The 23,728-nt window shown below is 39.2% G+C and overlaps 1 protein-coding gene across 2 annotated transcripts in view; it reads right to left on the reverse strand.

Annotated features, from left to right (window-relative positions):
* The window catches only part of TRIO (trio Rho guanine nucleotide exchange factor), a 244,477-nt gene that overhangs the window by 161,466 nt on the left and 59,283 nt on the right, over nt 1-23,728 (reverse strand). For both annotated transcript variants that reach the window (XM_039714755.1, XM_039714756.1), the window contains exons 2-6: nt 15,122-15,196; nt 8,533-8,647; nt 5,064-5,256; nt 3,907-4,419; nt 704-826 (exon numbers count right to left, since the gene is read on the reverse strand). In XM_039714755.1, coding sequence (XP_039570689.1) covers nt 704-826; nt 3,907-4,419; nt 5,064-5,256; nt 8,533-8,647; nt 15,122-15,196 — 1,019 coding nt within the window. The remainder of the gene's footprint in view (nt 1-703; nt 827-3,906; nt 4,420-5,063; nt 5,257-8,532; nt 8,648-15,121; nt 15,197-23,728) is intronic.

Here is a 23,728-nt window from a genome sequence, read left to right on the forward strand (position 1 = left end):
TGATCTAACAAACAGGAACTGGACTTAGGCCCAGACTCCCAAGGTTATTTAAACACCTACAATGTGTTAAGGATATAAAATGTAACTTAGAATTTTGTTCCCATGTTCAAACAGCAATTCATGAAACTGAAAGTAAGTAGCTTTCACTCACTGCCAGTTAAAATCCAAAATTTTTTATAGCCTACTGATCATATTTGACCAAAAAAATTGTCTTAGCTCCATTCTGCTGTGCCGAAAATGAGAAGTATCTTCTTGAAACCATGGAGAATTATTACACCAGGCTCAGTTACTTCTCAGAACTTTTTGCCTGAGTTGAAATCTCTTCAGAAGATCCTGAGAGCTATTTCTTTCAGAGTGGAGAGATAAAATTTGTATTACACATGATTCTCTGAAATTTTCTACAAGACCCAAGGTAGTACTCAAAGATACATCCCAGGTTCTAGAAGCTTGGACACTCATATTTGAGAGGTGCTGAGGTCATGTTGAACACTGCCATTTGTCAAAACAATTGTATTGCTTTACCACAGTTCCTCTGTACCTGACCACCCTTTATTTTCCTCCATTGTGTTTTATAACCTCACTGCTCAAAACCAAATTTCCACTACTTTGTAAAGAAGGAACAATCTGTGTTTATGCACTTAAAAATTCTACCTTAACACAGAACAAACAGCCAGCATGTCTGTGCGGGGAGGCCTGTTCTTACCATGCAGTTCATGGCGAAGTGATTGTGCTGTGTCTGAAGTTCCATTGCATGGGGGTGACTGGTTCCAATCTCTGTGTAGCTGTTCAGAAACAGACCTTTGTTGTGTGTGATCCAGTCAAACATCTACATGAAAATGTTAAGGAAAGAAGAAAGTTCAGTAATTTGTTATGGCAGAAATCATGGACAAGTAATGGAAGATACCTATGAACACAGAATACAGAGTATAAGGCCATGAAAATTAACACCGATGCTCCTTCCATTTTAAGTTACTGCATATTTTAACTCAATCATTGCTTTTTGGATCAAACAGTTGAGGCTGTTACTGTTATCTTTACTGTAGGTGTTTATCTTAACAAGCTACAGTAATGTCATAATCATAAACTTCATTATTACAAAGAAGTCATAGTAAACAGACTTGGAGCACAGCCCTGAGTTGCCAAGCTTACACATTCTCTAGTGTCAGCACTTATTGACATCAGCAGCTTAGCAGTTTAGAATGAAAATGGTAACTCATGGAAATTAAATATAAATTCTTTCATGCTGATCAAGTACTTCAGCAGCTAGTTTAATATTTTTAGTTCATAAGTTTACAGCAGACTGGAAAACAAATATTCTATTTCTAGATTAATTATTAAAAGTATATGTGAGCACAGAGTTATCTTCCTCCAGAGAAATTTAAGGATAATCTTTAAATATGCTTGTTTTTAAAAGAAAAAAAGGAATATTTTAATATTTAAAAAAAATTAGGAGAGACCTTATATGACAATGGCCATCAATGAAGGCACACAGGTATATTAACAGTGGGACTGGAAGACAAAGTTTTCAAAGACCAAGCAACACAGCAAAGAGCTGTTGAACACCCCACCTGCTCACAATGGTCTTGAAATCTTTGCTATATCTCAGCAAAAGAGACACCCCACCTGCTCTCTGGATAAGCTGAAATAGACTGTCCAGGAAAAAATGGTAGCAGTAGGCAGGAAGTATTCATTTAAAGATCTTTCCAAATATGCTGGCTAACAAAACAACATTATCAAGCCCAGTATTTGCCCCAAGTCCATGACAAACTAAATCATAAACAAACCACAATATGGTAAGAACTGTAAGCCAAACTTCTGAAGTTTAAATAACAGACAGTTGATCACATACTCCTAAAATTTGAAGCTTCCTATCTAGAACTCAGTGAGAATGTGTTAGAACGTTATTCAAAACAGACACTGGTACTGCTTGTGACCATCCTCCTCTAGGTCACTTGAATTTGTTGCCTTCAGATACTTCAAGGAGCAATTTCAATCAGATTCCTTCCCACCTTGCCCCTTTTTTGCCTTCTCTTCTTCTGAACCAGTCCAAATTCCTTGCACTGAATTGAACAAGTCCTCCAAAAGGAACATGTTTATTTCTCCCCATGCAATACTCTTTTTCTTTCCAACAAAGATCTCCTCCTTTCCTACATTTCAGTAAAATATAGACATACACTGATAAAAAAGTCATGAGCTGTGAAATTTAATCTGACACAAGCAGTAAAAATACAGGCTGAAAATAGATTAAGTGAAGGGTCTTAATCCAAAAGTGAGCTGGGATACTACACAAACCTTCTTTTTAATCCTGTTTACTGGCTAATGAGAGAAAAACTGTCCCAGGTATAATAGCTGCTGTCAGCTTCATTTTGAGGTGCCTAATACTTCCCTTTTGAAAGAAAGAAGTGTTAATTTAATATAGACTTATTCCTGGAATCAGAAACATAGAAAACACTGATAGGAGCTTATGCAACCACATGGCAGGACAAGAGGTCAATTCCACAGGCTCAAGTATTTCGCAAGAAGTTTGTTAAAGCACGAGTTATGTAACCAATTTGATAAAATATGATAAAATTAACAAAATGTATTTTGATGGTGCTCACATGGTACTGAAAGATATTCTATAATGAAGTGGCTGCAAGGTTGCTAAAACGCATTTGGGTCTTAAAGAGCAACACTAGAACAACAGCTTGCATTATTTTCTAAATCATCGTAGAAATAAATAATAATTTCATCTTTTTTCCAACTCTCTATGTATTTCATACATGTAGAGACGTACTACATACTTCTACTATTTCCAGCTATACCATCCAGTAAACATTTGATTTAAATGGTAGTTTAAAAAAATTATTTATTTTTTAAACACAGCAGAAAACATTACAGTAGTGTAAAGAAAGTTCCTCAATTGAAATGATGGGGGTAAGGGAAAGTATGGGCAAAGAATACAAATAAACAAACAAGAAGAAGTTAAGTTTTTATCTGTTTGCTCTGCTTTTACTCTTCCCCATGCATCTACTAGTGACAGCTGCTGGAGAGCAGAATACTGGTTTAACATGGACCGTTGGTTTCATGCAGTTCAGGCAATCTTATGTAAAATACTTCAAGAAATCTGAGTACTTTAAGCTCTGACAAAAAACATACTTACCGCTTGACTGCATAGTCTAGATACTATTACTCCCAGAGAAAAAATCTCCACCCTTCCTTAAAGCTATTTATTCCATGGTAACAAGTCAATAATAAGACATTGCAAAACCATTCTACATGAAAATAGACCTAATTTGAGCTCATCTAAAAGTGATCTGCCTGCCATACTTCCTCTTCAAATTCCATGACAATCAAGGGCTTTCTCATCTGAAGGGACTGGTTAGCCCGAAACATTCTGAAATCACTCAGTTCCCTGTTAATGACATATGCACTGTCAGAAGAGATACATCAGTTTTTAGCCTGGGACTTCAAACCCTGCATCAGTGAAGCAGTTGCAGTTCCCCGTGTCAACCTCTTCAGGCTTTGTTGACTGCCTGTCACTCACTTACCAAAGATCACTCAAAAAAAGACCAATGTAGTCCATAATCATCTGTATTTATAAAGTATACAGCACTCTTCTTTACTTAATGCATACAAAAGCATCTGTCTGGAACAAATGCTTAATAAAATAACCGCTTTGAAGTCATTAGCAGTTACAAATTTCTTTGCTAAGAGCTTCCTGTGCTCCTTACAGCTTAGCAGAACTATCCCATGCCCCTCACTCCAGAAGGCCCCGAGTGCCTCTGAATCAAGAAGTCCCTTATTTCTCATTAAAAGGCTAGTGATTAACTTCAAAGACAAAAATTACTATTTTCAGTTACCCTTGGTACTTCTTTCAAGTCCATCAAGCATCAACCATTTATAGTCTCCTCACTCAATCCTTACCTTTTCAGCATCCTGCTCAAACAGCCTGAGCTGAAAGCATTGGTCCAATTTCAATTTCCGCACATGCCACATCTGATGCAGATGCTGCCGTGTTGAGTGCAGCCTGTCCAGCATGGTGGACACTTTGGGTAAAAGGTTCTGTAAGTCTGCATTCCCTGACCCAGAGTTCTTTTTGGGAAAGCTATCACTGCTCTGTATCCGCTGGAGCAGCTTTTGTCCTTCCACATCAAGGTCCTCGATAGGGGCCTTAATGACTTTCTTTTTTAATTGTGAATGCTCCTCTATCATATTGCGAGCACCTTCCAGGTCCTGAGGCATTTCCTTTTTTGACAATATATCTTGCAGTTCCTCCAGTCTGGACAGCATATGGGTTGCATTGCTAATGTAGTCCTCAAAGGCAACTCTGATTTCTATCCACTCCTCATGGTTGTACTCCAAACAGCCATCAAATTCTGGGGTTAGCTGAGAAGGATCAACTACTTTGGTAAGGCCTTCCAGAGACACCATATTTGTCTAAAAAAATAAAAATGGAACGAAAAAAATGCTGTTACTGAAATGAATTTGAAATTTCCTTCCAAGTTTTTGCTTTTCTTTTTGTAAGAGAAAGTTTTTGCTTTTTCTTTTTGCTCATGAAGTCCACATGACAACTTTTCGTACACATTTCAAGTATCAATTCTGATCAGCAGAAGACAGGAAGTCTTGCAGGTATTTTCCCACATTTCTTTCTTACCTCACTACATTTAAGAACAAAACAGCAACCACTCTTTTGATTACTGTTTTAACTTTGTGTATTGCAAAGCTTCAGGAGGGTAACAGCAAGGTTCATTCAGCTGATTTCCTCTGGATTCTGGAGATATCAATATTACCATAATGCAAACTAAGATAACAAAGAGACAAAACCTAAGTTTTTATCATTAGGGGGAAAAACCTAATTCAGTCTTTCTTGAGCTTATAAAAAGAATATAAACAACAACAAACACAATTACCTAGCCTAAGTACATGAAGAAAACCACATTTCTTCTAGCACCATTGGTCTCAAGTACCTCCCTTTCCAGCCAGAATATAATTTATGTGAGAGATTTCAAGGGGCTGATCATTAGTGAGAACATTTAAAACCACAAAATAAATACACATTTGTATACTATAGGGGAAATTACCTCAAACTCGAACTTAGAGCTGCCAAAGTTAGTCCTCTGTTTCTGCCAGAAATTGTCTGGCTTGATTATCAGTGCAACATGAATACAACATGGAAACGATTCCTGTAAAATCTTCAGCAGAGGCTTTATGGAGTCCCATTTTGACCCACGCATATCTACAATGACGGTGAATCCTCGTTTACATACTTCCTCACTGCAGAAAACAGAAGGAAAGGTTATCAAGCGTTTCAATTTCCAACACAGCACTCTACTGCACCACGCTGCCTAATGAACATGGTGTCCTCAAGTGTCTCACTCCTGACTAGCTGACCATACACAGCAGATCTCACAACTCTCTCAAGATGCTTCTTTCATCCCCAGGACAAACTCCTTCTGAGGGATCGCTCTATATCTGTTGCTGATTTGATATTCTACCAATATCTTCACTTTCATTTTCACTGTTTATATTCACGATTATTCATCGTCCAGTCTTGTTTCTCCCTCACCTTACTAAGGTTTACACAGTAATCCTACCATTTCCTAAAGCAGCAATATCTAATACATTTACAATTTACTCTTCAGAACACACACACTTACTTGACTGATAATAATATTCATGTCTTTCTAATGATTGGGGGGATCCTCTAAGAAGGCAGAAGATGGCAAATTGTTCTTACCTACCACTTCACAACTTTTCCAAACTGTCTCAGATTTAGAACCACTTTATCTGAGAGTTAGTCTGTAGAGGAAAGACACCCATTTATTGACAATTTCTTTTGTAACAGGATTGATTTGTAAATAGTTAAAGGACAACACAGTATTTTATGGTTGTGAAGAAAACGACATGAATCTGTTTCTACAAAATTTAAGCTCAATTTTGCTGTCCAAAAGTTGATAGACCTTATACTCAAATTCTCCCAAACTCCTTCTGAGAATGGAAAATTTAATTTCTTTTCATCAATATCTCCCGTACATTTAGTTCTTGCCACTGATCAAAAGTGACAATCACCACCACCACCAGAAACTCTGGTTTTCTTCCAACAGAATTTGCTACATGACCTTGTAGTATAACCATAGGAAGGAAATCATTTCAAAACCAATGCCTCATAGCCAACAGACTATCAAGAAGTACCAAATGTCCATTGTTTGAGTATGAGTCACTTTCAGGGATGTGACTAATTCAAATGCCATTCTAGAATTCATGTGGTGAGGTTTCTAGAGTGTCCAAGAGGCAGGGAAGCTTCACTGGCATATTTTACTCAGTCTTACTGGCCACATTGCAGAAAGATAGATTATGACTGCTATAGGAGATCTGGAAGAAGTGGTAACATTGGTTCCTCAGAAAGGGAAGGGTTTTTTAACTTTGACAAGTTTAAAGCTAGGGAAAAGAAGAGAGAATAAACATCCCACAACATTTCAAAAAATGAATTTATCATGATAAACACCGGCTCTCCCACCTGCCCATAAGAATGCCAAAAATGGCAATGGCAGAAGCAAAATATATTAAAAGTAACTAGCTTGGCATACATATAGGCTACAACATACAATTTTCTGACCATGGGAAAAATGTTTTCTAAAATCATCACAGAATTCAAGGGAAAAATTAACTACAGTCTTAAAGATAGACCCATCACTGTAAGGTCAAATGGCAATAGGAGTGCTGCTCAGCCCATCACTATCATACCAAACTGAGGATTGCACAGGGAGTGCTTGCCACTAATTCACAAGGCATGTATCTACTGGGGTATCCAAAGTGGTCCCTCATCATGTGCTCCATCATGGAGCCACATCACCTCACACAAGCTGAATGTCTTTTGGCCAAGGATCACAAGATTTGTTCAAGGGAGTCAAAGTCATGTGATGGTAAGCCTGAACTACACTAAAATATCTGGCCCACTCTGTGGTGATGACATAAGTTCAGCCATATTTTTAAATCAGATAAATTGTAAAATCAGTAAAATTGTGAGATTGAGTCAACTTAAGCTTTTGAATCTCTTGCCAAACAACTGATATGTGTGATTCTTCAGCTACGTCATGTAATAGTACTACAACAAATAAAACACAACCCAAAAGTTCGCGGCTATTTGTACCAATTGGGACTTCTAATTAGCTAGAGCTGCATAATCAGTCCCTTAAACATGACTTGTATGGAAATAAGTCTTAGTTTTGATAAAGCTCCCTTTTTTCTCAAAAGATTGCCATGCTTAAAAAGTATAAAACATGCACTAACTTTCTTTTAATTTTAGAACTATTGAGCTAAGCTAACTAATATACACCTTTTGCCAGAGGAACGTAACTTCTTGCCCTGATTATCTCTAAAAAAATTATTGGACATATTTTGATGCATATTTATCTATTAACTTATCTAGCAACTTGAAGCTCTAGATGGCTAAAATACATCTCACCATGCAAATCTGAGACCAAAAATTTCAAGCCTTCTTCCTGTTCTCCTTTCTCTAAGTCCCCTGAGATGCCCAGTTAACTTTACAAAAAGGAGGCCATGTATTCTCTCAGACAGATGCTTTGAAGTTGCTTTTATGAAACCACCTTTCCCAGTCAGAAACTGGTATTTGATTATATCAAGTACAAAGACTCCCAGTAAATTAGCACATTACACAAACATGGAAGATATTGCACTAGGGATGTTGTCCAAGGAATTTTTTTCAATTGTAATGACAACTGCTGCTTGTGGTCATAGACAGACAAACAGAGTCAAGCACAGTCAGCATTGCTCCAGCCTGCAATGCTGGAAGGTTCCAAGATGGACCTAAAGTCAGAGTCTTAGGATCATTTTTGTTCCCAACTTGAATACTACAGAAAGCAAAGTTCTGAATAAAGTATCTCATACATATATACAACTATATATATGTATATGGGAGTGTATATATGCACACACACACACACACTAGCACTGGATTTGACTTCTGTCAATTTATTTAAACAGCTCAATTCATAGGCTGAATTGCTGATAATGCAATGATATCAGTACTTTCACAGATGACTCCACAGGTTTATCTGAGACCTTTACAAACAATTTCTCATACCTTTCTCCTGATTATTTCCGTGCTGTATCAGGACACTATGACTTATCTAACACAAATAACAGTTAGGAGTCCTGTGCTGACTGCACTCCACACAAGGCATATGGTGAAGGATGACCAGCATGCTTCTAATCATTGATATACTGAAAGCCTTTGAGTTGTATTTGCAGTCTTCAACACAGCAAAACCAATGTGGCATGGCAGTGCCATTTCCGAGACACAAACTACTTTTAGCTAAAGCACACCAGCCCTTCTGCCAGCTGCCTTCCTTTTGCAAGGCAGAGTAATTACTTCTCTTCCAGAAAGCCATTTGAAAATAGCAAATGACAAAACTTGGTATTGATGTGCTCATGTTATTAACTCACTCAGTCTGCTAGCTTGTGGGAGTACTGCAACCTAATCCATTTATTTTGTTATACAGCCTTAGAGGTTAACAGACAATCGCTTACCTAGGAATACATGCTAGATATGAAATTAGTCTTCTAAGGTCTTCTTGCCGTATTCTGTCGTGATTACTACGAGCTGGAAATGTTAGAATGGGACCTCCACGCTTATCTCTGCCACCTGAAAAATTAAAAATGTTAGAAAACCCCACAACATAACATAAAATTCTTTTTTGCAGAAATAGTCTTCAGCAGCTACTTTTAAAAAAGTGATTTTAACTTAAATGCCAACATTGTCATTTTGAGACCAACTTAAAGATTGAATTTTGGGAGCACTGATCAGCATATTGCCACAATTCGTACAGTGAGAAAGCATATACCAAAAATTTGAAACAAAGAGTAACCAGAGCATTACACTTAGACATTACAGCCACCTTCAAGTTTGACTGGTAGTGTGATATCTCCAGCAATGGCACTCTGTTATGTATTTAATTTTTGACTCAGCAATTGTACAGATGTAATTTAAATACAGAATTATGCTACTTTGTAGGAAAGTATTTAGATGATAAGGCAGCAGAGATCACAGCTGTGGGAGGTGTGCCCAGGTAGAGAAGATCCTCTGCTCAGTGACAGAGCTCAGGGAGGAGGTGAGTAGGTTGAAGACAGATGGATCATTGTATTGGAGACTCCCTTCTGAAGGGACCAAAGGCCCAGTGCGCCAACTTCTTCAGGAAGCCTGCTGCCTCCCTGGGCCCAAGGTTAAAGATGTGATGAGGAAGCTTCCTACCCTGGGAATGGCCCTTAGGAAAACATATTATTATTATTAACCCCATACTTCAGCAAAAAAAGCAAGATATTGCAATAAGAAGCCCAAGGGCAATCAAGAGAGATGTGACTGAAGTCTCTCCCTGAAAACTTTGGGATGACTGGTTGGAGGATCAGGAACACAGGTAGTGCTTTCTCAGTGCTTTTTGTTGCAGGGAATGAAAAGGGAAGAAATGGGAAGAGCCATCAGATCAATACCTGGCTCTGAGCCTGGTGCCACTGGGAGATTCTTGGGTTTTCTGATCCTGGGTTGGTTTATATGACATTGAGCCTGCTGGTGACAAACAAGTTACACCTGCCTCAAAGAAGGAAAAGGATCTTTGCACAGGAATTACAAGGGCTACTGAAAGAGCTTTAGACTAGATTTGATAAAGCCATGTTCTCCAGAGATTAGCATGGTGGCAGAAGACCAGTGTCTGAGGAATGGTGAACTAGCAAGGTCTTTCAGTCTGCCATCTCACAGGAGGTAGGAACAGAGATCCATGCAGCAGCCAAAATGTAAGAGATATGGATGTGTCAGAAACCATGGAAGCACCTGAGAATGGTCATGTAGGAATTAAGCCTTCTGCCCCAAAAAAGGTGACAGAATTAATAGCCTAACCAAAGTGCATCTATACCAATGAACATGGCTTGGGCAACAAACAGGAGGAGCTGGAAGCCATTGGGCAGCAGGAAAACTGTGATATAGCTGCTATCATGGAAACATGGTGGGATGATTTGCACAGCTGGGGTGCTGCAATGGATGTCTGTAAACCCTTCAGAAGGGATAGGCATGGAAGGAGAGTTGCCAAGGTAGCCTTGAACGTTAGGAGTGTTATGATTGTCTAGAGTTTAATGATGATGACAAGAAAGTTGACTGTTTGTAAGAATAAAGGGGAAGTTTGCAGGTGATGCCAGGTTGGGCAGGAGTGGATTGATGGGCCGAGGTCAGTAATATGAGGGTGAACAAGGCCAAGCGCCAGGACCTGCACAAAAACCCAAAGCATTGCTAACAGATTGGGAGAAGAGAGGTTGGAAATCTGCCAAGTGGAAAAGGACCTGGAAGTGCTGATTGACAGCACCTGAACAGGATCCAGAAGTGTGTCCAGGTGGCCAAGAAGGCAAATGGCTCTCTGGCCTGTATCAGCAATAGTGTGGCCAGCAGGAGCAGGGCACTGTATTTGGCACTAGTGAGGGCACACCTCAAATCCTGTGTCCAGCTCTTGGCCCAGTTACTACAAGAAGGACATTGAGGTACTGGAGTTTGTCCAGGGAAGGAAAGCAGAGCTGGTGAAGGGCTTGGAGGACAAGGCTTATGAGGAGCCTCTGAGGGATTGTTTAGCCTGGAGAAAAGGAGGCTCAGGGGACACCTTATCGCTCTCTACAACTCCCTAAAAGGACGCAGCAGTGGGGCGAGTGCTGGTCACAAGGTAACAAGTGACAAGATGAGAGGAAATTACCTCAAATTGTACCAGGGAATGTTTAAATATCGGGAAAAATTTATTCACCAGAAGAGTTGTCAAGCTGGCAACTGGCTGCCTGGGGAAGTGGTTGAGTCACAAGCCCTGGCGGCATTTAAAAGACATATAGATGCAGCATTTGGGGACGTGGTCAGTGGTGGACGTGGCAGTGCCAGGTAAAGGGCCAGAATGAAAGACCTTTAAGACCTCTTAAAGGTCTTTTCCAATCGTTAATTCAATGATTGAATTAATTACTATGAGAATTTATGTGTATAATATTTCACACTCAATACGTAGATTGAGCGCATGGAAACTATTTAAGCATTTAATTTGTATTTTTATCCTGTCCTGATTTGCATATTCCCAATTGTCAGTTTATAGTTTTTAATTTTGTTAGCAACACAAGAAATTCTGAATCCGCTTAATATATAAGGCAAAAAATCTGACGTAAGTGGTTCCACTTAAATGCATTCATCTCAGCCATAAAATTGCACAGACTTGCTGTAGTCGAATAGTAAAATATAATTTTATATCCAACCCCTTGCTAGTGACAACATAATGTTACTATTGCTAAACACCAAATTCAAGCCCAGTAGGATGTCTTTATCGACACATCTATAATAGCACAGACAGATTCTTGCAAGCTAAACTTCACATATATGTTTTCAACCACAGATGTGTGGACTGTTTTCTCCCGTCCCATGGAAACGCAGAAAAAACACTATCTTCAGCCCAGAATTTCTCATTTCAAATCAGCTTCTCATTGCAACTCCATGTTGCTAAACAAAGTTTTTCAAAAATCACTTAGAAAGGAAGGCCAAGAGAAGATAAAAATAAATATTAAAAAAATAAATAATACCAGTCACTCAAAGATTCATCACTCTACCCTCCAACACAGTTAGTGTGTATTTGCCGAAGATACCAAACCTGGCTGTCAAAGTCTCTAGAGATTGTCTACACTGGACATGCTCCCTATCAGACACTAAATGAAACTCAAAAGAGGCAAAAGCATCTTTGAATCTCCATCAAGCTACAATGCAAGAAAGCAAAACTTAAAAATAAATTAATATCTTTATCTTCCATGACCTCTTAAGTGAGACATAAGATGAAAAATGGAGTTGTTTCATTCTAATGGAGAAAAGCAAGTCTTGACCATCCTGACTCACTTGTCAAGCAGAGAGCTTTGAGGATTTTTACATTGCAAATGAAGGAAAAGAAACCAAGACAGCAGCTGTAAGAGAAAGGAATGATAAATGACAAGACAGAGTCCAACAGCGGCCCTGCTGAGCTCCAGAGCCATCACTGGGCTCCAAGGCTAGCAAGAATAGTTGATAGTCTACTAGAGCCCTTAATGCTCTCTCTCCTCATTGCACCACAGGCCACTACCTTTAGATCTACCACTTTCAACTGGTAAGTGCTACTGACTCCAGCCCCCCGGAAAAAGTAACTCAATTGCTTAGGGTGAATATTCTTTAAAAAGCAGCAGCTAGCAGGCAAAAGCATAAGCTGAATTGTCTTTAACATTCTGTAAGTTTTTTAAGCAAATGCTTTGTTACGTGCAGTCACCTCAGACCAGTCCTCCAGGCCTTTCCCACACTGCAACTCCTGTATCATGCAATTTCTCAGTACGGCACTTTTATGTCATTCTGGATGCCACTTCAGTTGGCTCTAGCTCCACATACGTCACAGAAGAAGCCCATTTTCTAAAATGGTGGTTAAATTTCTGATAAATCGTATCCTGAAACTTTTGTACATCAGAGACAAACTTTGTTGTACAAACTCCACACCTAGATGAGTAATAAATTAATACAGCCTTGATTTTAGATGAAAAGAACTTGACTACCCAGTCTTAAAACAGGTGGCAAAATTGCAAATAATAATACAAAAAAAAGTCCCTAAGACTTGGGGTTTTTTCATCAGCTCTAATGACAGCTTTCTTAGGTCTTTTACAATAACTAACTCTCATTTCCTTTGTTCTTGATGCTCCTGTGTCATAGACAAACGGGAAAGTTAAAAGCAACAATGCATGAGGCATCAGTGGGAATTTCCTGTCTTGCAATAGTCTTCATCCAACTCAACCTCCTATTAATGTTTAACAAAAACATACTACATTACTACTGCTTTCATCAGTAAGACTTCCATTTTAATCCATTTCCTTTGATACACCACCCCACCCCACTATCGAGATATTCTCTTTATGCCAAAGTGTGTCACACAAACATCTATCCGATAACTCATGTGAGTCACCGAACATGCATCATTTCTGTCTAGTGCACATCACTAACAGCAGTATTCTCAATGGCCTCCAAATGGCACTAAAATCCAACAGGCTGAGTAGTGCAGCTTTTTTAAGAAATGCCTTTTAACCTAGTTACAAAGTACTCTGGTAAAGAAAGCTTAACAGTTGGCTTTTATGGCAAGACAAGTTACCAAGGGCTATGTCCTTACATGAAATCAAGGTAACTGCACCTTGTAAGAAAATGCTCTCCTTGTTTAGCTATGTGTAGAGATATTTGTATTTTGACATGTTTCAGTCTAAACACAAAAAAAAATGCACTCAAGACTCTATTTGGACTTCATAGAAAAGCCTAGAGATGTAACTATTTCAGATGGTAAGACATCCAATACTCAAGTTCACTTCTCAGTTAGGTGAAAATCTGCTCAGAAAACCAAATGAATGAAACCAAATGAACAAATATCATTGGTTCCCAGGTATAAAGCTTGACAGTTCTAGTCGCACAGTGGTTAGGTCCTAGTGGTGATGGTACTTTTTTAGGGGAAGGGGGAGAACACACTGAAGAGTATTGTTGTAGGTTGTTGTACTTAAGGGTTTTTTAATTCATTTGCACAATTTATGTATCTCATTCCATTTGAGTTCCACTTGCAATGTAAAAGTGAAACTATGGATTTTGGCAGATCAGTTCTGGCCAGTCATGTTGCCCACAGCTGTTTGCTCCACTCGTCCATTAGGAGTTGCTACCTTCACATAGGCAAGTTGGCAACCGTTTATTTCTGCCAATACCTCCTCTGTTCTGGTTCACAATTTATCATCTCCCCTTAAATTCATCTTCATCTTTCATTTGGCCCATTTCACTTTCACTGAATTAATGCCTTTCAGAATGCCATCTGCTTACAAATTAACATTTAAAAAACTCATCATTTTTCAGGTCCCTTTTAAGTGGTCTAAACTAAGTACTGGACAACTTAAAAATTCAGAGGTTTTGGAGTGACAACATTTTCATTCAATGACATAAGACAAGGTCCAAAAAGTAATGAGGGATTGACATATTGTGCTTAACCTCCTTTTCTCCTCTTCTTTCCCTCTAAAAATAAGAGTTCTAAGCAAGTCTTCACCAGCACTACAATTCCCAAGTTACAATGCTACCAGGAAAACTGGTCTTACTCACTACAGTTGCCAGGATCTTTTAAGAAAAGAGCACAAAAAAAAATCTTCACCCACACATCTTTTTGCTTTGTACCTCTACTTTAGTCAGCAGAGTGGACCGGATAAAGTACTATGTACTACATGCTGTACATGCAGGCATCAGCATCCATGCACAGCAAATCTCTTAAAGAGTACAACTGCAGAAATAATTGTATGTGTTTTAGTATTTACAGACAAGAGCTTTACTTTTGTCATTCTTGAAAAATTATCCAGAAAACCACTTGCAAATATGAGACTGCCCTGTAAATCACTTGACATTAATATTATGGCCGAGAGAATGATGGTGTTTAATCCCAACAGAAAGTCACACCAAAAGGCAGTTTACAAAAATAAGCACCTCAACCCATCATTCCACCAAATAAAGATACTTATGAAGTTATAGACTATGTTATGATACAAACTCATACAAATCCCATCTTTAAATCCTCCTGCTATTGGTTCAGTAACCAATCAAATTCAATGTTCATGTTGGAATTACCTAAAATTACATGTTAAGTCAGTTCACCATGAAAATACTAAGTGTGCTTCAAAAGACAGACAACTGAAGTTCACTTCTGCAATAGACATATTTCTCCAGAATATACTGCAGATGGGTCAATAACAAAGGCATCTCTGTAAAATTCCCCATCAGAAGAACCAGAAATAAGACAAGGAATATGATATCGGTACAGCAGGTTCTAAGTTGCTGTAAATAGTGATGCGTCCAGGGGGAATGCAGGACTTAACATGACCAAGACAAAAACTAGCAATGTTCCACATTCAAGAAAACAAATACCTCCTTCATTATGCCTTTCAAAATGTATATGTTATGTTTAGGATATCCAATAGGAATCAGTGCTGCCCTAGTGTTCCATGAATTTTGTAATGATATTTGAAGTATTTAAAATACCATTTTATATGCTACTAACAACAAAATTGGGTATTCTACAAGAGAAAATAACTGTACCTGAAAGGTATGCAACCTTTTCCTTTAAAATTGGCAATACTTCCATAGCCTTCATTTCATCATTTTTGCGAAACCCTGAAAAAAGAAGAGAAGATGATTAGTGAAAAATTCAGACAAGCCCAGCTTCTACATTTAATGAATGCACTGAAAAATATATACCTTTGGAATACATTCTGAATGTTATGATTACAGGAATTAAGATAATCTTACAATAAAAGTCTGTCAAAAAAAAACCCTAAACTTTAAAGACCTATTAATGGACATCACTTTGACCAGCTTAACACAAATAGCATGTCCTGTTAGCAAGCCTCAGTAGAAAACAAGATTCCAGAATTAGCCTTTTTCATCAGTTAATAAAAAGTGTCATATGAATCCATGGCTTTTATCCATTCCAAATCCCACTTTCTTTTCTTTTTTTAAATTTTTTTTTATTTTTTTCCCAGCAGGGATGAAGAGTATCAAGCTATAAGAAGTTGGTATGCTTAGAACAATTACCATTTAAAAAAACAAATCCCAAACCAAAAACCCCACCCAAAATCCCACAACAACAAAACAAACAAAACAAAACAAACACAACCACCCAAACAAAAAACCCCACCAAAAACACCCCAACCCACCCAAAAAACACAAAAATACCCACCAAAAATCCCCAACACTATTTACATGTAACATTTCTTAAATCATTTCTGTAAGCAGAATTTTTTCTGCTACCTAATAGGAGCAGCATTTTGCAACTGAGAGGACACTTTATCATACTAACTCTGTACATACAGGGAGTATCATACAATGCCCAAGGTGAGTGACCACAGTCAGTGCTGCAAAGCAGCACATCATCAGCTTGTCCCTCCTTTTCTACATCCTATTTCTACTACTCTAATTCTGTGGCTAAATTCTGAAGTTCTTCTTTCTTTGACAAGGAAGATTTAGGAAGCATTTTTTTACATTATATTTCACCTGTGGAATACAGAATTTGTCATATTTAAGCCGATTTTGTTCATCTTACAAGAAGAACTGGGTGACACATCTTCAACTTACTTATGTGTACAACCCTTTCTGGTCTGTTTGGATTTAAGTGTTGTTTAAAACAATCCCGTATCTGAAACTCTGCTGGGCTAAGTGGGAAGCTCATTGCTTCTCTATAACTACTGAACCACAAAAGTGCTGTTAAGACTCTTCCTCCTCAAAAATATCCAGATGCTTCATATCCTTTGGTCTCAGATTCTGAGCTTAAATGAAATAGCCATGCATTTCTAAACTAAAACTTGAAGGTACCAAACTAGTATCATCAAGTAATAAAAGACCTATACTTCAGGGCATCACATATGTAAATTACATATGTGGTTTTCTACTCCAGAGAGCAGTGGTGAGACTTCTGTGCCCCTACAGTATCTTGCTGTGGGGACTACCCTAAAAACAGACCCAGGGTGCACCAAGCACAACACCCAAGGGACAAAGATGTTCAGGTGTTTGCATGTAATCATCTGTGCATCTGTTTTGAGTGAAGAACTGCAGGAAGATGTGGTGGCAGTCCTCAGAACAAAGCCTACTAGTGACAAAAGCCTGCATGTTGTGGACCTGCAGAATTTAAAAGCTTTGAATTACAGCAAGAAATTGTAGACAGCAGGAAATTTTGTAAAGAAAGAACTGTGAACAGCACAGGGGATTTCCTGTGGAAGACAGCCTATCCATGACCAAGGATTTTTAAAACATGTGTTCAGACAAATGTCTGTCAGCAGCAAGTCCCTCAAGTTCACCATAACTCAAGTGTTCAACCAGGGCATTGTCTCAGCACTCACAGAATGCAAACAAAAGAAAACAAAACAAATCAGCTTCCAGCCCGATGGAAGTTCCCTGGCTAGTTCTTTGTTTTTTCCATGGACACCACAGACCAAAAACAATCCCAAAATTCAGCACACATTCTTAGAAAGGCTAGACCAGGAAAACTGGTTCCTTGGGTAACCACAAAGCATGGAGGGTTTCTGCATGATGGACAGTATTTTGCAATTACACAGCAACTCCAGACTGCCAAAGCAGTGCAGGGTTTACTTTCACGTTTGCACCTAGGCTCTCAAGATTCTAAGACACAGCAAAAGGAACTTCATGCATTATTACTCCTCCAGAGAATGGGCTATAGTTATCTGCCTTTTACTGAAATTGCCTACAGTTTTGTTCCGACTACATTTCTGTTTGTTATGGACTAAAACTCTAAATAGCTTTAAGAAAAAGCCTGGGCTTAAATAAATCACCTAAAAAGACAGCAAACACCCTTTTCCACCTTGAAATATTTGGGCTTCAGTTGACTGCTAAGGCATACAGGCACACTTCCAGAGTTAATTTTTTTTCATGTGCTTTGAGCTACCCACCATAAGCTTAATGCCAATTTAGCATGCTCAGCTTCCATATCAACCATGGCAATTCTTTTTCTTTACAGTAAATTCGGAGGTAGCAAACACTTTCTCCTCACCTAAAAAGCATGCAGAAACTAGTGCCGTACTTTGCTGTCTCTCTTAGCTCAAAATTACCCAAGACACTGATGTTACCGCAATTGCTTGCTCAGATTTCTAAGCCCTTAAACTACTTCACCTCGGATGATGCTGCGCAGTAGCTGCACGTTTTACTTTGCCTGTGGCATGTAAGAAGCGAGAAACATTTAGCTAACATTTCTCTGACTATTAAGGGGCCGCTCAAGGTAAACACCCTAGCAAATACGTTAGTGCTTGGCTCATGTTCTGCATCTGCATATCCTTAAGGCTGACTGCCTTGGATTATCATATTCCTGCTGCTCTAAACAGTCTATTTTTATTCCAGTTCTGCAGTGGTAAGGCTTAACTGAAAAGACTGTGGGGATTACAACAGATGAAAGAATGCTGGGGAGCAAAGAGGGTGAATACGGCAGGAAAGTATCGTTTTTATCTCCAACGAAGCAAAAATAAAACAAAAACCAGCAATATAAGCAGGTCTTAAGGGCTTGGGGTGGGTCCTCCCTCCCCCTTTTCAAAGCCTCTTCTCCACAAACCATTCGTGGATCTGAGGATTTGAGGATTTAATTAAAAAAAAAATTAAAAGGCATTTACCACACTCAAATGAAATGCCATAAATATCTGCACCAATCTCTCCCTCCACAGCTCAGCATCCTCCGCGCCAGCCGGCTGCATCACATGTTCCTGGGGGTGATGTCATCCCTGCCGGCCCGGCCGGCTGCAGCTCCCGCCGCCGCGGTGCCGCCGCAGTGCCCGCGGCTCCGCCCCGCGCACACACCGGGGCCGCGGCCATCCCCGAGCCCCACGGACATCCCCGAGCCCCCCGCGGCCATCCCCGAGCCCCAGGGCAGGCACAGGCTCTGCCCGCACGGGATTCCAGCGGGTATCTTTCCCACGGCACACGCTTCTCCTTTGGAAGCACAGTATGCACCTATGGCATGTATTTATGCTCTGCCACCTAAAAAAAAAGGCAATCTGACTTTAAAAGTGTTGCTTTCAATATTAAATCCTACATCTTTTAAAAACCGTTTTACTCTTAAACTGGAAAGCCGACCTTCATATTTTCAATACCTATTAAAGGAATACTCATTTCACAGTTTTGCATTTTCAATAGGTAGTAGATGCCCTTCTGTTGTAACATACAGCGTACACATGCTTTTGCCTAACTACCGGCAAAGAGAGAAGAAGCTCAAATTATGCTAATTAATAATTAACTGCAATATATTCAGTAGAATAAGTAACACACGATTATGTAGTCCATTTCAATATAGGAGGTTCTCCCCAGCCCTCATGAAGAATTACACAATGACACAATCCCTTGAGTTGTCAGATACAGTTTCCTACTAAACAGATCCTTATCAAAAAACAGCTATTTAAATGCTGTATCACACAACTAAAGATCTTTACAAAATGGAATCAAGAAAACGTCACCTAAACATTCCTAAACATTGGAAAATTAAGAAGTCTACCCGACAAACACACCATTTTCTCTTTGCCCCCACAACTTCAGAGTCTGAAGACACCATCAATTAGCCAAATTCAGCAAACCTGACTATATTAACCCTTTTTCTCACGCTGTATGAAGCTAAGATATTTTGCTGCAATATATAGTTTTATCCAAGTTAAAAGACCCATGAAAAGAGAACATTTTGGGATAGAGAGATCACCCTATGAGGTTTCAGAGAGACCCTTATTTGAGCGGCCAGGACAGCCCCTTCTCATCTGGACTGCAAGTGTTCCCAAATCCCATGGTGACAACCTGTCTGCAGAGCTGTCCGTCCATCTGGCCTGGAGGACAGAGTAACCCTGTGTAACATGGCCCCCTTCTGCCTAGAAATCACAGCATTCCGGGAACTCAGCGGCTCCCGATACCCAGCATGCTGAAGCTTCCCAGAGGCACTGAAATACATGGAGAAAGTCACCTTTAGAGGGGTAACCGGAAATAGGTACTCTGTGGCAATTCACACAACCCAGACAAATGCTGGATTAGCCTAATGCCGAGGCTGAAGGAAAGGAGGTAACTGTGCTAATCATCTTGCACTGCAAAGATCAGTAACTACTCAGCCACACAATTCAGGGGAGCAGACAAAATTACCTTACATGCATCTTTTAAGGTAACAACTTGATTACAGAACTGTGATACAAACCAATGTTGAAAACAAGTTTCCCCAAGAAGCACTGCTTCCCCAAGGACAGTGAAGTGTTTGCTTCAGAGGTAGCTTCAGTGATGTGCATCGTTCAGTTACGGCAACAAACAAAACACGGGAATAGAAATTAGGACAACAAAAAGACTCAGAAATTGAGGCTAAGAGCAGCACCTCTTCGCCAAAATGTTGACCAAGCGCTCATCCATTGCTGTCACACACAACCGACTTGAAACTTTTCTGAAGCATGGCTGAAGATAAACAAACGCCAAAAGGAATGCTCTCATCCTAAAAACTCACACTCCTAATAACACAACTGCTTTTCACCTTGCAAACAAAAACAATACCTTTGAACAGGCGTAAACAAAAAATGCCAGACTCAACCCAGATTACTTTGATGCTTTAGGCTCTCTTTGGACTTCAGAATGACTCCCTGTTGTGTCATCAGCAGAAAGCAAGTGCCTCATCTGCCAGGCTGCTAACTCTAGCACCAGACTTCAACCTCCACCTCTTCTTTGAAAGAAATCCCATGCTGAATCGAAGCAACATGTTTCGGTGAGTTGTTTTCCAACAGAGTATTCACTTCAATGGACCTAATCCAATAGACTTTTACTCAAAAATGCACATTATGCTAAGATCTACAGGAAGGAAAAAAGAAAACCCACATAGAAATTGCACTCAGAACTGCTAATTACCTATTACTAGGTAACAACTGGAATGATCTAGGATAGTCTTAAGTGAAAAGAAATATCTGCTAAAAGATGAGAGATAGAACAACTTCCATGGGTGGGAAGGACACACTTTCCCAACCAATGCACCTATGTCCTTCACCCAGACAAGGCAGTCATAACTGCAAACCATTCTACATAACTCCTTGCATCCACTGGTCAGTCCCTTTGTGTTAAGCCTTATCTTGGAACAGAAAATCTCTGAACTGTAACTAATCAACAATTAAGCAAAAAGAATACAAGATGTTAATGTCTTTAGCATTTTTTCTGTTTCACAGCATGACTTACATAAATGATATGACACTGAAATCTGAGCTATTCTCTCTTTATTTGTACAACTATCCTAACTACATTTCATGACAAATTGCTTCTTAGTTAATCAAGCAAGAAGGGGAGGGGGAAGAAAGAGAGGCACAGAGAAGCTCAAATGTAATTAGATTAGTACATTACAGACTGATTAGGGTTTCATTATTTGCCCTTATTCATTCCCCCTATCACAAGATGATGACATCCCAAAAGATTTTAAAGATGATCTTAAATCCTAGAATCCGAAAGGTTTATTCAACTTGGTTATCAATTAACTGTGTATGATAAACCTCAGCTGCACACTATGTCCCACATTTTTCAAGTGTCCAGAAAGAAAGCACAAAGCAGGCTCCTATTCTCCATTTTAATATGGAGAGGCTTTAAAAATCAATCAGTGAGTAGATTTCTAAATAAGGTATTAATCAGTGAGAAATAATTTTAAACAAGATCTGAGGAGATTCACAAGCAGCCATTGTAAGAACTTTTATATTCTTATTCTGAAGTTACCACAGAGAAACCAGTATAATTAAGTCAGCACAACCAGTGGATTCTCTTTTTTTAAATCACGTTCAGAAAAAATGATTGCTGAACTCCCTAAGTCTTCAGGTTTGTAAATGAAATCAGACTATTAAGACAAAGGTGATAAAGAAAACTGAGCTTTCCTAAGCAGCAAATGGCAAAAAACCATCAGTAAGTGAGAATATACCCCAAAGGGGTGGCAAAGGCAAGCAAAAGGTACCTAAAGTTACTGCATGTATGCGATTACTGATAGCTTTCCTTGATTTTAACTCAAGTATTTGAAGTGCCAATTTCAGTTTTATGGTAGGCTTAACTTGTGGATGCAAGTAAAGGATTCATAGAGCAATCAGAGCTGTCAATTCACCAACTGCACTGTTACTGCTTCCCATTATAGACATTGCCTACATTCAGTGCTGCTCAGAAATCTCACACCATCTTTCACATTGCAACAAAGCAAGAGAATTCAGGAAAATTATGGCGAATACTGCAATTCTCCTATATCTTTTCTCAAGCTCCGTGAGCTCACAGATGACCAGTTTCAAAATAATCTCAGGAACACTAACTTTTAGGTACACCTCTTGTGGCATCTTTAAGACTGCAGATCTTTCTTCCTAGGGCTAACAAGGAACTATCAGTAGGTTTTTTCATGGCATACAGATCACTGGACAACATCAGTAACCTTGTCATTCATCATTTATTCATTCATTTTTCTCAGTCCAGATTCTAAAATCACTGGGGGATTTCAACAAGGATACAGTTTAGGGGCATACCATTGAAGCAGCATGATTTCAGAGTTGTGCCAGCAGCCTTAGCCATGAGCTTACGCAAAGTATTCAAAGTAATCATTTAATGTTAAGATCCTAGTACTGAATTCAAAGCAACTACAGGAGTACACCTTTGACTGCCTGCAGCTCTGATCAGGCTCAAGATCCACTCATCAAAAAACATTATATCTTCAAACCCTCACTTTAATCACAACAGCTCACAGAAATGTCCCTGCTATTCCCATTTGGTTTTGCATTCCATGCACTCTCTATACATGCTGTGGGGAACTGCAAGACATCTGTACTGAGCGGGCATGCAGTGGCAACCAGGACCTCACAGAAGCAGACAGCTGAGGAGAAATTGTCTTGAAATAAGAAAATGAGATTCATTAGAAGGTTACTAACTCTAAGTCATTTCCAGGTTTTGGCATATTTGCTAAGTGTTAAAGAGGATCTCTCTTACCATTTTCAACAGCTCTCTGCTTTGTCCTGACAGCAGGACACACCTCCCATCCCCGCAAATTATGGGAGAAGCACAATGTCATGCAGAGAGATGTGGGCCAAGAGAAGACTGCTAGTGTAGTTGACAGCAAATACTCAGATAAGATCAACTTCACAGACTGAATAACCTTGCTTTTCTTGGAAGCTGGCAGACTCAGCTATTCCTCAGGAGCAATTACCAGGAAATTAGCCACCTCAGGTGTATGCTGCAAAACCTGTTGAAGAGCTGTCTTAAGAATCTAAGTTAAGGAAAATACTAAATGCTAAATCATTGCTAAAAATCTGTGATTTCCTTTTAAGTGTGCAAAAAGAAGCTTAAAGGTATCCATGTAGCGAGGTCCTATCCAACCTGAATTACCCTTTGATCCTATGAAACGTGCAAGACAGAAGTACAAGCGTCCATTTTCTAACTGCGACTTAAGATGAGATGATCAAAATATGACCAGTTTTCCCCTTTTAAATGAAAAGAGCTGCATTCCTAAATTTTTCTGTCCCTTAGCAATGTTCAATTTGTTGTTGCTGCCCTGTCGACATTGTTGGAAGTTCATTTGTTTTGGTGGGAACTGCTCATCCATCTCTAAGTGCTGTGATACTTCAATTCACTGCCCTGCTGAGGTAGCAAACCTTTTTGTCAGGGTGTCCATCAGTAGCACACAGCTCACACTGCAGTCAGACACTTGCCCTGTTCACTCATAGCTTAGAGGTCTACACTCTCAGGGCTATCAGGAGGGTACCCAGCCTCCTATAAAAAACTGGTTAACACACAGTTGTTTGAACAACAAGAGCTCTAAGCAATCTTACTTATTTTTTTCTGTTCAAAACACAGATCAAGTGGAAGGCAGTAGCTTCTAAATTCTGTGCAGCAACAGCTGGAACATAACATTTTAGATCATGTCCTTTGGCTCTCGTTCCAAACCACCATCTGGAGAAATCTCTTTCCACAGTGAAATTGATGAAGACTACAGCAAGGGCAGTAAAAATAAGCAACTTAAAACAGCTTGAAAATCATCCTGCATTGTTTCATCCTGAGCAACAATAGGAAGAGCTATTTCCATCAGCCCTGAAATCAATCAAAATACCTAAAACTAGATTGCATATTCTTCAGTAAAAATACCTTTTTATACCATAAAGTACTACTTTTGGGCTTTCTATCATTCACAGATCC

Source organism: Passer montanus, unplaced genomic scaffold (genome assembly GCF_014805655.1).
Source record: "Passer montanus isolate IOZ18808 unplaced genomic scaffold, ASM1480565v1 scaffold31, whole genome shotgun sequence".
NCBI lineage: Eukaryota > Metazoa > Chordata > Aves > Passeriformes > Passeridae > Passer > Passer montanus.